Raw genomic sequence first — 17910 nt, forward strand, 5'->3', positions numbered from 1 at the left:
AATGGGGTTGTAATGTTCAACACTGAGAAGGAAAGCAACAGTTACAAGATATTAATGGACTTGCAGAGTGAGGGTATATTTACTAAAGTAATTTTAGTATTGATAAATGCAGGATATGAACAATAAAGTTATATTTTACTTGGAAAATAATTTAAATGGGGTAGATCAGCAGAGATCATGGATCAAATACAGAAATCAGTAGAAGTAGCAATCAGAATAGACAAAGGCAAATCAAGCATCAGGATTTAGTTGTAGAACTGAAAGAGAGAGAGTCTACAATAACATTATATTGGAACTTGGTTAGACCTCAGTTGCATTTAAAAGGACACAGAGGCACTGGAGAGATTGCAAAAATATTTACAAGGATGGTCGAAGTTATATCTATAAAGAATGAATTAATAGGTTATGTATCTTTTCTCTTGAAAAGACTAAGGAGCAGTCTAACAGAGTTCTGTAAAATCATGAAAAAGAGTTTGATCATTTAAGACACAGTGACAATATTCCCACTTGTGGGTTAAAGCAAAACTCAAGTTTACAGACAGTGTCCAAGAAATCAAAGCAGTGGTTTGGGCAAATAGTAAACGTGCATTTACAGGGTGCTAGCTAAGTTTAAAATAGAGAAAGGATTAAAGGATTATATTTAAGAGACAGATAAGGACAAACAAAAGTGAGGAGGTTTGAATGAAAAACCAATGCAGGTTAGGGGGAACAGACTTTTTCCTGCGTTGTACATTCGACATAATTGTGTATATTATTTATCTCTCTAAGGTAATATAAGGAGATAGATATAATATACATAAATATCGCACCTTCCCAATGGCAGGACATTGGTTCTTTTCCTAATTTCCTCAAGTCTCTCGGCATCACGAGACAAGGCAACAGCATGGCTAGAGCACAAAACAGAAATGTTGTTTTCACAAAACATACCAACAAAATAACTTCTTACAGTTCTGTAGTCAACACCATAGTTCACTTATATTAATGTTTTTATGAAAACTGGTGTTAACCATGATGGTTAACAGTATGCCGGTGCCAAATTAAAATCAGTTACATTAATGTAACATTTTCAAGATGCCTCACATCGATGCCAACTTCGATCACTGTCACGTCATGCAGCATCCCACCAACCACAGAGGAGCTAATCATTCATTTTTAGCAGCGTATGCCAGAGATACTCCTATTGGTCAGCATGTCAGAAGAATTCACTACTCCTCTTGGAATAGTGTCACAAGATCTTCTTCCACGTATGTAGACAGGCAGAGTTTGATTGCACGTTTAGGGGATTTTTAAAAAATATATACTCTTTATTGGAATATGGGTGTTGCTGACAAGGTCAGATTTTGTTGTTTATTATTAATTGCCCTTAAACTGTGCAGTTTGTTAGGCCATTTCAGAGGGCAGTACAGCTAAATGTGACTCACGTTGCTCTGGGTCTGGACACTGACCTAGGTCAGACCGGGTAAGGATGACAGATTTCCTTGCCCAATGTCAAAGTAAGATTCCAACCATCTATTGCATATCTTTAAACATTTTTATTCGGCTGACACCGAAGAAAATCCTAGCCTTCAAATTGGAAATAAAAACTGACTCCAACCATCCCTAAGTAACATCCACCCTTGTTTCATAGTTGAAATCACTGAACTTCACCTAACACTTAAAAAAAAAGACCTGTAGTCTAATTCTAGCTGTTTCTTTACAAACCTCTGAACAGATCGTGTGATATTACAGAAGTCATTAGAAAGTAAGTGTTAATGGTGTGAAAGCACCACATAGTATGTGATGGTTTGATGACTTTTTTTTATCTTAACAAAAATAACTGTGGACCTGATAAATATTCTCACTTGCCATGTGACTTCCAAGTTTCAGCTGTTTAATTTAACACCAACTAAAATAGTGATCACCTCAGAATCCAGTGACTCCATCGAATTGGCTGTGCTCTTTGCATATGAGTGTATCCAGGAAAAAGGATATCAATTTCCCTAATGGATAAAGGATACATTATTATTATTAACACATGGAACAGAAACTATTTTAAAAATGCAGTAACAGAATAATATGCTTGAGGGACAGACAGAAAAAGTATTTGGCAATTGACAAAAGAAAAGAATTGAAATGAGCAGAGACAACCCATGAAGAGGGGAATCATTTAAGACTCCAGAAGGTGCTAACTGTACATGACAGCCTGCAATAGACATTTCAATAAGGCAAGAAAAGGCTTAGAGATTTGAAACTGTTTTGTTGCAAATTTATTGTTTAACACAAACACCAGTTTCCACCTTTCCCTTTTGGACCATTTCCCTGTCCACAAGCTAACTCCTCAATTGGGAAGGTTCAGCTCTTTTTTCCTTTTGTTAAAATCAAATCTGTTCAAAGATGTTATTACCTACTTTGGAGCAGGTGGGACTTGAACCCTTGCATTCTGGCTCAGAGGTACCACAACAGAGCCTTAAGAACCCAGCTCTTTTTAAAAAAATATCCACAAATATTTATTACACACAACCTTTTTCCCAATCGCCAAAACACATGTGCCTAGTTGAGAAGCTCAGCCTTCAATGCTGGGGCTACAAATATTTGCAATATACATTAATCTCTAACTTTCACCAGTTTGACATCCCCCAATTTTGAATTCCTTCCAAATTTGATTGATATTTGCTTTCTCCAATTCATTGGTGCCCCTCACAAAAACAGCATAATGATACCGTAAAGTTTTCCATTATAATACCAACAGAACTTTTCTGGGTCTGCCTTCAGCTCAGAACACACTAATATTAACAGAACTACCCTTATTGAAAAACACCACACCCCAAGGGTGTCATGGTCCATTGTCAGTATTTGTGTCCTCAGCACTGATCCCTGTGGCACTCTACTAGCTGCAAATTTCTATCCGGCAAATTGCCTCTTTAACCTAACTCTGTCTTATAGTAGTTAACCAATCCTCTACCAATGCTAATATACTACACCCAACACACAGGCTCTTACCTTATTAAGTAGACGAACATGTGATATGTTGTTAAATGCCTCCTGAAAATCCAAATATATTGTAGTACATCAACAGCTTACAATTTATATATCCTGCTTGCTCCTTCCTCAGAGGTTCTAATGAAATGTTCAGGAATGATTTTCTCTTCATAAGGCCACGCTGACTCTATTTGATTCTACTATGCATTTCTATATGTTCTGCTCTTACATCCTTTATAATACTTGCTAAATGTTTCCCAATAACAAATACTAAGCTTATTGGTGTATAATTTTCTGAATTTTGTCTCCTTCCATTTTGAATTTAAAAAGTGGTCCATGGGCAGTTTTCCAATCCTCCAATTTTACAGAATCTAAGAAGTCTTGGAAGATTGCCATCAATGCAGCCACTGTCTCTGGAGTTATTTCTTTTAATATCCTAAGATGTATCCCATCAGATCCAGGGGTTTATCGGTCTTTAGCCCAACTCGTTACCTTGGTACTTTTTCTCTGGTGATAGCTGTTGTATTTGCTCTCCATTTTTTGCTCCTTGATAATTTAGAATTCTTGGGATGCTGTTAGTGTCTTCTACAATGAAGACTGATATAAAATGTTCTTCAGTTCCTGACATTTTCTAGTTCCCCATTATTATTTCCACAGCCTCATTCTATATTCATACTTTTTCTCCTTTTTCTTTTCATACATTTGAAAAAGCTCTTGCTGCCTTTCTTGATATTACTTACAAATTGACATGCAAAGTCTATTTTCACCCTCTTTAATATTTTTCTGTGTTCTATTATTAACACTTTCCTATCTTGTCCAATAGCCTTTCCTGGCCATTTCCACTCCATGTCCTCCCTTCTTATAGTAAACCATGGTCACCAGGACCGAAATCTCCCTGGATGGTCTGATGCGATATTTCAACACTTTTTTTCTGATACCTCATTTTTAAGGGAAACTTTTTAACCAACATATAATGAACTTAGCTGGATTTAAAAAAAAAGCTGATTGTTGCTCCTAATGCTGGAGGTTGGTCATACAGCAGTGAAGACAATTTTGGGTTTTGGGCCATATCCCCTAAAGAGTGTTTTGTACGTACAACCCATGCCAGTAGTGGTTGTAACTTACATTTCAGCTGATCTGCCACTAATTTGTGGAACAGGTCGTCAATTATTGCATGGCTTCTTTTACACAAGCCATTGCTGAATGGACTTTTTTCAAGAGTATGTATTACTATAAGATTTAAGTTTCTACACATCCCAAAATCCATCTTTTACATATCCATCGCCATTATTCATGAAGAATTTTGTAGTGATCAAGGTGTCTACTGTCCCACTTTCCTATATCTTTGTCCACTATGGTTTTTCTGTCCATATTGTTGATCACCATGAATATGCTAAACCTGGATGCCCTATCTACAAAAATGTAATAAAGGCTATTCCAATTTTTGTCCCAGATCTTCAGATCCATTAAATTCCTAAACTAAAGGTATACTTACAACTGGGTGAGGTGGTGTCTTTAATGCACATCACATTACAATGTGATCTATTCTACAAAAACCAGAATTCCTACAGTGTGGATGCAGGCCATTCAGCCCATCAAGTCAACACAGACCCTCTGAAGTGTAATCAACCAAACCCACCACCTACCCAATCCCTGCATCCCCTGTGGCTAACCCACCTAGCCTACACATCCCATAGTTGGACACTATGGATAATTTAGATTAGATTAGATAGATTAGATTACTTACAGTGTGGAAACAGGCCCTTTAGCCCAACAAGTCCACACCGTCCCTCCGAAGAGCAACCCATCCAGACCCATTCCCCTACACTTAACTCTACGGACAATTTAGCATGGCCAGTTCACCTAACCTGCACATGTTTGGACTGTGGGAGGAAAGCGGAGCACCCGGAGGAAACCCACGCAGACACAGGGAGAATGTGCAAAGACAGTTGCCTGAGGTGGGAATTGAACCTGTGTCCCTGGCACTGTGAGGCAGCAGTGTAATCCACTGAGCCACCATGTCTGGTTAGAAGGTTATTTTGCTCAGTCGCCTGGGTGGTTGGTTGTGATACAGAGTTATGATAACCGCATGGGTTCAGCTCCTGAATTAGCTGAGGTTACCACTAAGGACTCTCTTTCTCAAACTTTCCCTTTGCCTGAAGTGTGGTGACCCTCAGGTTAAGCCACCACCAGTCATCGCTCTCTAATTAGAGAGCAGGACTGCAGTTCAGTAAAACCATGATGACATTACTGTTTACACCTCTGGAGCAGATTAGCCTTGAACCCTGGACACTACCAATGCATCACAAGAGCCCTTATAATCCAGCTCTTTTTTAAAAAAATACCTCACTACAATACAACTTAAAACACATCAATTTACAAGCATAACCTACCAAGGGCAGAAGAATAATTCTTCCTATAACTTTATATCATACAGTTTTTATCCTTGTCTACAAAATAGCCGCTTACTGTTTAGGCTTAAACAGCGCAGACACAAATTTTATTTTAATCTCCCTGCTCAGACATATTGTGAGACATGTTATGACACACTTCTGGAGCAAATGGGACTTGAAAACCCATGCCTGGTAGCCCAGAGATAGGTGCACTAGCAGTGCAAAGCCTAATGAACATCACTTGTTATCAATCAACTCTGGAACCATTCTGGTTTACTCTTAAAGGGACCTACAGTGACAGTCTGTCTGGTCTTCACTATCCAAGTTTAATCACTCCCCTCAATAGTAAAATAATGGCTTGTTTGATGGTACAGCTCATTAAGTAGCAAGTATTAAGAATCAAGGAAAAGGCGGGGAAGGTAAAATACACCAACATTCCCACTTCATATTATTACAGAATTATACAGTGTGGGAAACAGACCCTTTGGTCCAACTAATCCATGCCAACTACAATCCCGAACTAAACTAGCCCCGCCTGCCTGCATTTGACGCATCGACCTCCAAACATTTAGATAAGTACACGAGTAAGAAATGTCTTTTAAGTGTTGTAATTGTACCACTTCCTCTGGAAGTTGCCCCTCATGTCTTTTTTAAATCTTTATCCTCTCACCTTAAAAGTATTCCCCAGTCTTGAAATTCCCCACCCTAGGGAAAAGACATCTGCCTTTCACCTTATCTACACCCCTCATGATTTTATAAACCTCTAGAAGGTCACCCTTCAATCTCCTACGCTCCAATGAAGAAAGTCCCAGCCTATCAGCCTCCCCTTATAACTCAAACCCTTCAATCCTAACAACATCCTGATAATCTTTTCTAAACCCTTTCCAGCTGAATTATTTCCTTTCTATACTAAGGCCTTCTGATGTAAGCGATGTACAGTAAAGGTAAAATGGAATGAAAATAAATAAAATAGGACTTAGTTTTGCTGACTTCCAACAGTCCGAACCATCTTCTGATTCTGTGAGTATTACAGTGACTCTTGAGTCAATGCTAGTGGAATAGGGTTCTACAGCAGTTGTTATTTTCCCTTAACTTTAGGCAAAATGAAAGGGAAGTCGAAAAATAGTCACAGTCTTTGCTCCCGCTCATCAAAGTAACTCATGCAGGAAATGTGGGCATGCAAAGGGGACGGGAACATGTATGGCCCTGATTTGAATAATAATCTCATTTCATGGTCAATAGCCTTCCGAGAGCCAGTATCTGGGCTCATGCTGAAAAAAAATGGTCATTCAAGGGAGGTGTCAGAGAGCTGCATACTCTAGAGCAGTTCATGGGTTCAGCACCTACTACACAGGAGCTTAGGAACAAGTTCGAAAGATAAACCTGAAGAAAAATGGTGTCGGTGATTAACCTGACGATACTAGTGCCATACATCATGGCAGAATCATAATGCTGTAGCTAGATGTTCAACACACAAAGTGAACCACAATAGACAAAGCCCAAAAGTTTTACTTTGAGTAAATATACATTCCCGATGGAAATCGGATTTTCTGCTCAGCTTGCATTACATGAAGGGTCTGTTTCCATGCTGTACATCTCTATGACTCTATGACATAGATTGAACAAATAACTTCAGATAAATTTGTTATCTGTGGATTAATTTTTAAAAATCCTTTACACTCTAACTGCAAAGAGACACAGAATAAAAACTTACACAGCAGCCCTTTCAACCATTGTTTTAATCAACTGCAGCATGTGATCCATCAGAATGGAGATATTATCTCGTAGCCATAATCTCATATCAGTTACTACCTGTAAAAAAAAAATTAATTGTGTTCAGTTAGGCATAGAATATATTAGAATGGCAAATAGTGTGAAGTTCATTATCTGAATCCATCAACATACAGCCCAATGTGAGGTCAATGATGCAAAAAAATTGGTCTAATTAGCATCTTGGGAATTGCAGCAAAATCAACTGAAGTGGATTCTTTTCAAAAAGGCCTTCATCTCATACCAAAAGATAAACATTTCTAAATTGACATTTTACAGCTCATTGGCAAACGTATAAAATACGTCAGCAGTATGCAAGCTATCATGGTAAAACAGCATCCAATTTAAGTTTTAAGTGAAGCTTACTTGCCTCAGTTCACTAGAATTCACTCAAAATATTTCTTGCACGTCTCTTTCAACAACTAGGATAATTAAAACTGAGCCAAAGAGAATAAATCACCTCAGGGCGTAATCCATGGTCTTTGCTGAATTAAATGCTCTCAATTAAAACGTCATAGTTCACCACAGTATCCTTGTGAAGGAAATTGAAATTACCTAGTATGTAAACAGTGAACTTGTAAATGGTTTTCAGGGCCATAGATAATACACTACTGGAATAATGTTTGGGATGACAGCCAGTTAATGTGGGAAATTAGAGAAGCTGAGATATTTCTCCTGAGAGCAGAGGTTGAGGAGTAATTTAATCAAGGCCTTCAAAATCACAAAGGGCTTAAATAGAGCAGATTAAGAGAAACGGTGTTAGTATTTTGTGGGTCAGACAAAGTTTAAAATATTGGTAAAAGAATTGGGGTCGTGGGGGATACAAGGAAAAATTCAAAGCCTTTATAATAATAAACGCAGTAATGTTATTCTTTGTTGTGTGAAGAGTCATATTGGACTCAAAAATGTTACCTCTTTTAACATCCACAGATGCTGCATTAAAAACTCAAACATGTCTGAAAAAGAGACACTTTTGTTCCTGTTAGAGTTCTAAGACTCCACATTCTAGTAATTTATTATTATTACGGATTTCTCCAATCTATCTACTTAAGCCTGTTTTTGAAAATCAATCTGAACTTGCTTTTCCTTCAACTTACCGTCAAAAGAGTGGTTTATAGGCTGTTAGGTCACTGATGGAAGTCACAATTTTGCTTCCCAGCCCAGTTTTCAGGTGACTCTAAGGTTTTACCTCTCTTTTTCCTGGGAACAAATCTGCTTTGGGTTACGATAATTGGCTGCTTCCAAACATAACCCTTGAGGTGCTCGGGGACATTTTGTTTTGTTGGTCTCACGGCCTTTATAAAACTCACTTTCACTATAACAAGCTGTAAAATGATTAGATTACGTGTGATGATCTTTCCTGCAGGATTCTGCTGTTTGGTGTACTCTATATATTTTCCTCGTTGGCTTTTCTTCACAAAATTCTCAGCCCGGATATTTAACATGTGCTGTCTTTTTTTCTTAAAGCTGTACCAGAGATTATGTGAAAAGTCAGTTTTCTGAATGTTTCTCCAGCCAGATACTTTCAGGTCTGCTTCTCAATCTTCACGACTGATATGATTTCTTTGGCAGTGTATCATGAGCTAACACCATCTTTTGCCATAAAAGCAGAAAATGCTTCACAAAAAAAAATCATACTGGACTTGAAACATTATCTCTGTCTGTCTACTCTGTCTCTCCACAGATACTGCCAGACCTGCTCAGTTTCTCCTAAATTTTTTGATTTTAGGTCAGACTTCAAGCATCACAGTATTTTGCACTAATTCCATATTTTGTCATGTGTTTATATGCGATGTAATAAATTGTGGATCCAGACAGGCTGGTTGAGGCGAAGGCAAGTCAACAATTGTCTACAGACTTATTGTTCAAAGTCACACTATTTACTAGACTTGTGTACTAAACATTATCAGATACAACAATCCTTTACTAGGCAGTGACTTAGGAAATTACTAAGCCTTTTTTTAAGTGTCTTCATGTTCACGTATTCTCTGTCTTGCCTTCAGGGAGTCACATATTCAAGTATGCTTCTTCCAGTAGTCTTTCTAGATAGCTTTAACTCCACCCATACTGTGGTATTTATACCCAGTTATGCATATCACTCTGACATCACAGCAACATTACTCAAAGCTCCTATTTCCATATACAACAGTTGTAATCTATAACGTATCATTGGTGCACAAGGTTTGTGTAGGGATTTGTAGCTCAGGTGCTGGTTGCAGTTGCTGTGGGTATGTTCACCAGCTGGGAATTTGGTGTGCAGACATTCCGTCCTGTGTCTAAGTGACAGCCTCAGTGCTGTGGAGCCTCCTGCGAAGCGCTGCTATACTATGTCAATTGGAATTTATTTGGTTTTGTTCCAGCTGCTTCTAGTTGCTCGTTGCAGTGGTCAGTATACTGAGTTCCTGATGAAGGGTTTTTGCCCGAAACGTCGATTTCGAAGCTCCTCGGATGCTGCCTGAACTGCTGTGCTCTTCCAGCACCACTTATCCAGATACTGAGTCTAGGTCTGTGTGTTTGTTGATGGGGTCCGTGGATGAGTGTCAGCCTTCGAGGAATTCTCTGCCTGTCCTCTGTTTGGCTTGTCCTATTATTGTTTATGATATCCCAGTTGAATTTTGTGGTTCTTGTTGTCTGGTGGTCGTAGCGATTAGTGGCTAGGTGATGTTCATGAATGTGTTTACAACTAGCAATCCGCATTCATGAACATCAACTAGCTACTAAACTAGCTGTCCTTAGTATCTATACACACAGACAACAAGGACCACAAATTGAACTGGAATAACACAACAATGATCATAGGACAAGCCAAACAGAGGACAGCCAGAGAATTTGTAGAAGTTTGGCACTCATCTACGGACTCTATCAACAAACACATAGAACTAGACTCAGTATACTGACCACTGCAACAAGCAACCAGAAGTAGCGGGAATAAAACCAAATAAATTCCAACTGACACAGTATAGCAGCGCTTCACAGGAGGCTCCACAGCACTGAGGCTGTCACTTAGACACAGGACGGAATGTCTGCACACCAAATTCCCAGCTCGGCAAACATACCCACAGCAACTGCATTATTAGCGCACTGCAAGACATTATGGTGCTAACACAAATCCAATTTACCTGGTCATTTCTGCTTCGACCAGTATGCAATTTTCCTGCAGTTTCTCCAATCAATTCCTGAAAGTAAAAGAAAATCACACCAATGTTTTTTTTAAATCAGAACAGATCAAAAGACATTAATAATTTTTGTTGACATTATATGAGATCTGCAAATACAAAAATGGCCCAGATTTTGCTCTAATATCAGTAGTCACACTATCAGGGCCCAATATTCCAAGGCAAATCCGACATTAACTTTGTCTAAGACGACAGCAACAGATAACAATAAACACTGCTGTCAGAGGTTCCCTGCTCTTCCACAAGTTGCATTCACCAATAGAGTACGTACAAACATAACTTCAATGCAATGATCTTCTGAGCTTATGAGTTGCTCTGAAATAGAAATAGCTGAGAAAAATTAAAGATAAAGCGTTCAGAAGCAAAGTTAATTGAAAACAGCATAATGAGGGATAATTACTGCTGAATAACATCTCAGGCCCCAAAATATTAATCTTGTCAACATGAAATTTCATTCCTTGAGACAAAATTTTTTGCTGAAGATTTAGAAAATGATACATACTTATGTTTTCTATCAATCAGTCTTTTATCTTTCACTTAATATCAGTTAGAATGTCCCTTCCTCCCACCATTTTAAAATGGTAGCCCACTGTCTCCTGGTTGTACATGCCTACAGTTTTATGGTCTGGGCAGCATAATATTGTGGTCAGTTACAATCTCAGTTAATCTTCAAGTACTTAACTACACTTAGCCAGTGGTCTGCAAATGGCGCAGTGATAGTCTGGCGCACTGACCTCTAAACCGCTGAAGCCAAACGCCAACTCAAGGACACCTCTTCCTACTGCTCTCTCGACCATGACCCCACCCCCCATCACCAAACCATCATCTCCCAGACCATACAGAACCTCATCACCTCAGGAGATCTCCCACCCACAGCTTCCAACCTCATAGTCCGGGAACCCCGCACTGCCCGGTTCTACCTCCTTCCCAAGATCCACAAACCTGACCACCCTGGCCGACCCTATGTCTCAGCATGCTCCTGCCCCACTGAACTCATCTCTACCTACCTAGACACTGTCCTATTCCCCCCTAGTCCAGGAACTCCGTTCGAGACACCACCCACGCCCTCCACCTCCTCCAAGACTTCCGTTTCCCCGGCCCCCAATTCCTTATCTTCACCATGGATATCCAATCCCTCTACACCTCCATTCGCCATGACCAGGGCCTCCAAGCCCTCCGTTTTTTCCTCTCTAGACGTCCCCAACAGTACCCTTCCACTGACACTCTCATTCGTTTGGCCGAACTGGTCCTCACCCTTAACAATTTCCCCTTTGAATCCTCCCACTTCCTCCAGACCAAAGGCGTAGCCATGGGCACACGTATGGGCCCCAGCTATGCCTGTCTCTTTGTTGGCTATGTAGAACAGTTGATCTTCCGTAATTACAACGGCACCACTCCCCACCTCTTCCTCCGCTACACTGATGACTGCATTGGCGCCACCTCGTGCTCCCGCGAGGAGGTTGAGCAATTCATCAACTTCACCAACACATTCCACCCTGACCTTAAATTTACCTGGACTATCTCTGACACCTCGCTCCCCTTCCTGGACCTCTCCATCTCCATTAGTGACGACCGACTTGACACTGACATTTTTTACAAACCCACCGACTCCCATAGCTACCTGGATTACACCTCTTCCCACCCTATCTCTTGCAAAAATGCCATCCCGTATTCCCAATTTCTCCGCCGTATCTGCTCCCAGGAGGACAGTTCCACCATAGGACACACCAGATGGCCTCCTTCTTTAGAGACCGCAATTTCCCTTCCCACGTGGTTAAAGATGCCCTCCAACGCATCTCGTCCACATCCCGCACCTCTGCCCTCAGACCCCACCCCTCCAACCGTAACAAGGACAGAACGCCCCTGGTGCTCACCTTCCACCCTACAAACCTTCGCATATACCAAATCATCCACCGACATTTCCGCCACCTCCAAAAAGACCCCACCACCAGGGATATATTTCCCTCCCCACCCCTTTCCGCCTTCCGCAAGGACCGTTCCCTCCGTGACTACCTGGTCAGGTCCACACCCCCCTACGACCCACCCTCCCATTCTGGCACTTTCCCCTGCCACCGCAGGAACTGTAAAACCTGTGCCCACACCTCCTCCCTCACCTCTATCCAAGGCCCTAAAGGAGCCTTCCACATCCAAAGTTTCACCTGCACATCCACCAATATCATTTATTGTATCCGTTGCTCCCGATGTGGTCTCCTCTACATTGGGGAGACTGGGCGCCTCCTAGCAGAGCGCTTTAGGGAACATCTCCGAGACACCCGCACCAATCAACCAAACCGCCCCGTGGCCCAACATTTCAACTCCCCCTCCCACTCTGCCGAGGACATGGAGGTCCTGGGCCTCCTTCACTGCCGCTCCCTCACCACCAGACGTCTGGAGGAAGAACGCCTCATCTTCCGCCTCGGAACACTTCAACCCCAGGGCATCAATGTGGACTTCAACAGCTTCCTCATATCCCCTTCCCCCACCTCATCCTAGTTTCAAACTTCCAGCTCAGTTACTGTCTCCTTGACTTGTCTGACCTGCCTATCTTCTTTTCCACCTATCCACTCCACCCTCTCCTCCTTGACCTATCACCTTCATCTCCTCCCCCACTCACCCATTGTACTCTATGCTACTCTCTCCCCACCCCCACCCTCCTCTAGCTTATCTCTCCATGCTTCAGGCTCACTGCCTTTATTCCTGATGAAGGGCTTTTGCCTGAAATGTCGATTTCGCTGCTCATTGGATGCTGCCTGAACTGCTGTGCTCTTCCAGCACCACTAATCCAGTATTTGGTTTTCAGCATCTGCAGTCATTGTTTTTACCTTTTAAAATGTCAACATCTGTCCACCCTCAGTATTAAGTCATAGAGTCATACAGCATTAGGCTTGCTTCCCCATCTCAACAAAAATACATCAAGAGGAGCATGTACCCAGTCTCCAGTGTCTGTTTCAGTGCAGTGGCTTTGACAGTGAATGTGTTAGTGCCAATTCAACCAGATTGAAGGTCATTGTGACACGCAGTGTGTGAACCAGGAGGTCTAAAATAAAATACTGTATTTTTAAAATATTCTTTCATGAAATGTGAGCATTGCTGATTGTGCAAAGTATTAATTGTCCTTGAGAAGGTCAGGGTGTCACCATCTTGAGTCATTGTAGTTCAATTGAGTGGCTTGCTCAGACATTTCAGAGGCCATTTAAGATTCAACCCAATCACATTAGGCTGGAGCACTTTGTGTAGACTGGACCATTTAAGGATAATCTTAGCTTCTTTTCCATCCTAAATCTCCCAATTCTCTTTGTTTTGACCCCTCTACTGAATATGCATCACAGCTGAGTAGCTACAAAACTTTGGGATTAAAAAAAATACAATCTCACAATTCTTTGTGTGATTGTTTGGGACTGAGACAATGAGAAAATCAGTCTTTATTTTGAGACAATGATCACCTAGCTTTGGATTTCCACAGCCTGGGAAAACATTGTGGCGAAAGTGAGGACTGTAGATGCTGGAGATCAGAGTCAAGATTAGAGTGGTGCTGGAAAAGCACAGCAGGTCAGGCATCATCCGAGGAGCAGGAAAATCGATGTTTCGGGCAAATCCTGTGCTTTTCCATCAAGAAAAAGCTTTTGAAGGGCTTTTGCCCAAAACGTTGATTTTCCTGCTCCTCGGATGCTGCTTGAACTGCTGTGCTTTTCCAGCACCACTCTAATCTTGACTGGGAAAACATTGTCCCAAAATCAACCCATTCAACCATTTAAAATGTTTTAAAGGGTAATGTCCCCAATTTTACTTCCTCCAGAAATGGCCAATCAACGTCTCAAAAACAATCTCCTCATTTGCCTTTTGGCTGGGGAGCTCGGGTAATTTGCAGGTTTACAGAGTGTGTAAAAGAGCAGATATTCAGTAAATCAAGTCTTCACTCCCTTTGTACTTCTCTGTGGCTTGCAAGGGTTTCCTAAGATGTGAAATTATCTCTGTCCCTACAGCATGCCTGGACCCAACATGGCAATTTTTTCCCCCTGAATTGGTAAGGAGTGCCATCAGCCCTGCTCAATTTTTGTTGGAATCTTCTCCCAGCGTGGTGGGATACAGGAGATCCCAGCAGCGACAGTAAGACTCAGGGTCCCCACTGACTCAAGTCCCTTGCAAGAGTTTTGAAAGGATCCAAAGAGGCTTAGCTCCCCCTCTTAACTAAGGATTTTCTGGGTATTGATCTCCATCAGTCACCAAAAGGCCCCAAACCTCCCAACCTCTACATTCGATGACAAAGTGGTGTTCTAATTTCTTTTGAATTTTTTAGGCTTAAAGCTGAGTCTGAATTTGGGTCTATGTTAGGAGTTTTCCTGGATCTTGTAAGATGCCCAAGGGAGGAAAACCATGAGAAACAGGTTCCTCACAGGTGGAGTACAGTTCTGCGTAACCATTGTAAAAAGCTATTCAATTACAGGGAAACCTGTTATTCTTGTTGAAGACACTATGCTGCAATCTATGAACCTGTTAAAACAAATTTTCCTAATTTTTAGAAATTCCTAAATAAAAAAATTGAAATTTCTCCCACTAATTGTATGCATTGGAACAAGTGAACAAAGGTTCTATTCTTGCACAGACTTCTCTCTAAATCTTTCACAGTTTTCAAGACTGGAGAGAAAAGCACAAATGGCCAGGGGGCTGACAGCAGAAACAAATCAACCTGAGTCTTTTGTGCAACCTTCATCTCTTTCGTGTGTTATGATCTCTGTAAAATCTTTTAAATCAATTCAAACTTTAAGTTATTAACGAAAAGAATGAGAGGGCATGATCATTACTCTTAATATTTTTGCACTCAGACAAAAATAGTTGACTTTGTAGGCAACATATACTTTCAATAACACTAACTGGCTTTATGGTATTTGCGGGTGATTTTTATGTTCTTGAAAGACAAATTCTGGTGTGCAACATGAAATCGTTCCTCGTCGAAGACTGTGGTGCTGGAAAAGCACAGCCAGTCAGGCAGCATCCGGGCAGCAGGAGAATCAATGTCTCAGATAATAAGCCCTTCATCAGGAATTCCTGTCATGAACTTGTCAGATCCTGTGCTTTTCCAACACCACACTCTTCGACTCTGATCTCCAGCGTCTGCAGTCCTCACTTTCTCAGAGATGAATTCTTTTCTGTCAGGTTTTATTAAAAATACACTTGTTAAAAGACAACTTGTTCATTAACTCACCATGAGCCATTACCTTGGGAGATGTACAAGCGACTCTGTGTTGACATATGCATGAGGTTTGTTTTAGATCTGTCACATATCACATGCTCTAGGGAATTCTAGCTAACAGACTTTACTTGTCCCATCTTTCAATATGTCCCTGTATCTCTGTTTCACTGCATGTGAGTGATAATCTTTGGACAATTTTGTCATGTTTTGGAGAGTTTCCTAAATCTACCACAATAGGAAAGCCTGCTCTGATGATTATTTATTCCCCCGGCCAGACCAAATCTCCCCATGTCTGGAGAAGATACCTCTGACTAGAGACCGTCTCCCTCCCAGAATTAGCTTGCAAAGTCATGCAACCTCTTCTGTCTGTTGACCACACACAACCTCTGCTGTGATAGTCATTGATCTGTAGAAGAGTCTGTATTCTGACCAAAAATAAAGGCTTCTTCAGCCCTCTGCCCCAAGGCAATGTGAAACACATTAATGCCACACATAGGCAGAAATGCTAACAATTCATTCTTGATCCAAACTTTCTTTCATCTCAAAAGGAAACGGCTTATAGCACGATTGTGTTCAATGCAATACCAATTACACTTTCGTGAGGCTTTCAGAGACTTGATCCTGAACTTCCTGATTCCCCAAGACCGACCTGAGAACAATGAATAGGAGAAGGTGTCCCAGAAAGTCAGGTTTTGATTCTGGTGAAGACCCGTCTTGGTATACTGCCAATTTGTCAAGGCAACGAAGGCAAACCAAACAAAAAGCACTCCAACACATACGCCTCACAGCTTCGACTGAATTGACTCTTTTAAAGGGAAGGGCTCATGATATAAACCCATTCCATGTGTTTAATTTTCTTTAATCCCTAATGAAAAAACAAGCACTTGAATTCAAATCCCATTTCAAAGCATTTATAACCACTTGGAGTTGTAAATCAAACCGGCAGGAACTCTGGTATGATAATGAAAGATTGTGACATCAGTCATGCAGCATTTATCCTGCAATGATTGCCCTCAAATATGTCAGAGGACAGCTTTTTTATTCAAATATTCAAAGATCAGAATGACAAATGCTGAGATGGTCCTCTTGAGAGTTCCAGTGAACTTGTCAGATCCAAAGTGTTTCCACACTCATATTTCAATATACCTTTGAGCACTGGAGTGCTCCGAAAGGATGGTTCACAATCACTGAATTTGACATAAAACCATATCCAAAAGTGTAGCCTACCTTTCCAGGGTACTCTGACAACTTTAGACTCTCTCGTACCAGGTCCAAAGTATACAATCAGATTGTGCCCATCTGACTAACGAAAATCAGATCATCCTGAGGCAACTGCACTTTAATAGGTATAAGTGCCTCTCTGGACTCTAGATGTGCGAATTAGAACATATCTCTGTAAAAATAGTGGGTTTTATATTTGGGGGTGAGACTTCTGAATTTGGCTTCTCCGGCCAATTTTGGAGAGATGGAGAGGCTCTCCATCTGTGTGAAAGTTCAGGCCTCAAAGTCAGCTGGCTACAAGAACACTACTGCTAATGTCACCAAGCATAAACAATTTTCACCTTCTTCTCAGTAAAACAATTCCAGCATTTAATCTCTAACAATCAAACCTGTTGGATCAACTATCAAGAAGACATAATTTATCTTACATTTAAACTACAGTCCCCCAAAAAATTGTAAAAACCTTCAATTGCAATAGCAGTACCTTCAGAGTATTCAATCATAAAGATTTCTGCACTCTGTAATCCCCAAACCCCTCAACACTGTTACATGCCGTTCCCTTGTTAAAATCTTCCTTAAAGTGGAATGCTTTGATTCTTTCCCATAACTCTTCATTCAAAACCTCATCAGCATTTTTCCTTTTGCTACTTTGAATGTTTAGCAGTGCCATATAAAGCATTACTAAATAACAATAACTAACAGCTGGTAGCACCTTAAATAAAAAAAACTATTTACAAGCAAACTCCAGATCAATTTTGATTAATAAATATAGTCTTCCATTAAGTTGCTTACTCATTAAGGTTAGTCAATATTTACATTTTTCATGAAACAACTTGGGAGGCATAGAAACCAAACTATTCACAAAGCAAAAAAACTATTTTAAAAATTAACTTAAAATTCCCACTTTACAATCAGTAAAATGGCCTAAAGTAAATACAGCATTTTGAAACAATTATTGACAAGGGGCTACCTTGGGGGCTTAAAAACAGATTAGAATGAGCAAGTCAAGATAGTTCGGATTTATCCCTTACATACAGCAGGTCCAATAACAGCAATGTCCATTAGCACAATCCAAGAATGATTAGTGATTACTGTACTTAATGATAAATTTGTTGACCTATGTAGCAATTAAAGTGCCAATCAACAACCTGTCATTGAGACTGTTTCTGATGCGTCAATTCTTTTCTTGTATTCCTTGCTA

General features: G+C 40.6%; 1 protein-coding gene across 1 annotated transcript in view; it reads right to left on the reverse strand.

Annotated features, from left to right (window-relative positions):
* Positions 1 to 17910, reverse strand: part of asl (argininosuccinate lyase) — a 42083-nt gene that overhangs the window by 16612 nt on the left and 7561 nt on the right. Inside the window, exons 4-7 of the mRNA XM_072589586.1 lie at positions 10241 to 10297; positions 7066 to 7163; positions 1902 to 1979; positions 810 to 887 (exon numbers count right to left, since the gene is read on the reverse strand). Of these exons, the coding sequence (XP_072445687.1) occupies positions 810 to 887; positions 1902 to 1979; positions 7066 to 7163; positions 10241 to 10297 (311 nt within the window). The remainder of the gene's footprint in view (positions 1 to 809; positions 888 to 1901; positions 1980 to 7065; positions 7164 to 10240; positions 10298 to 17910) is intronic.

The sequence above is a fragment of the Chiloscyllium punctatum genome, chromosome 19 (assembly GCF_047496795.1).
Source record: "Chiloscyllium punctatum isolate Juve2018m chromosome 19, sChiPun1.3, whole genome shotgun sequence".
NCBI lineage: Eukaryota > Metazoa > Chordata > Chondrichthyes > Orectolobiformes > Hemiscylliidae > Chiloscyllium > Chiloscyllium punctatum.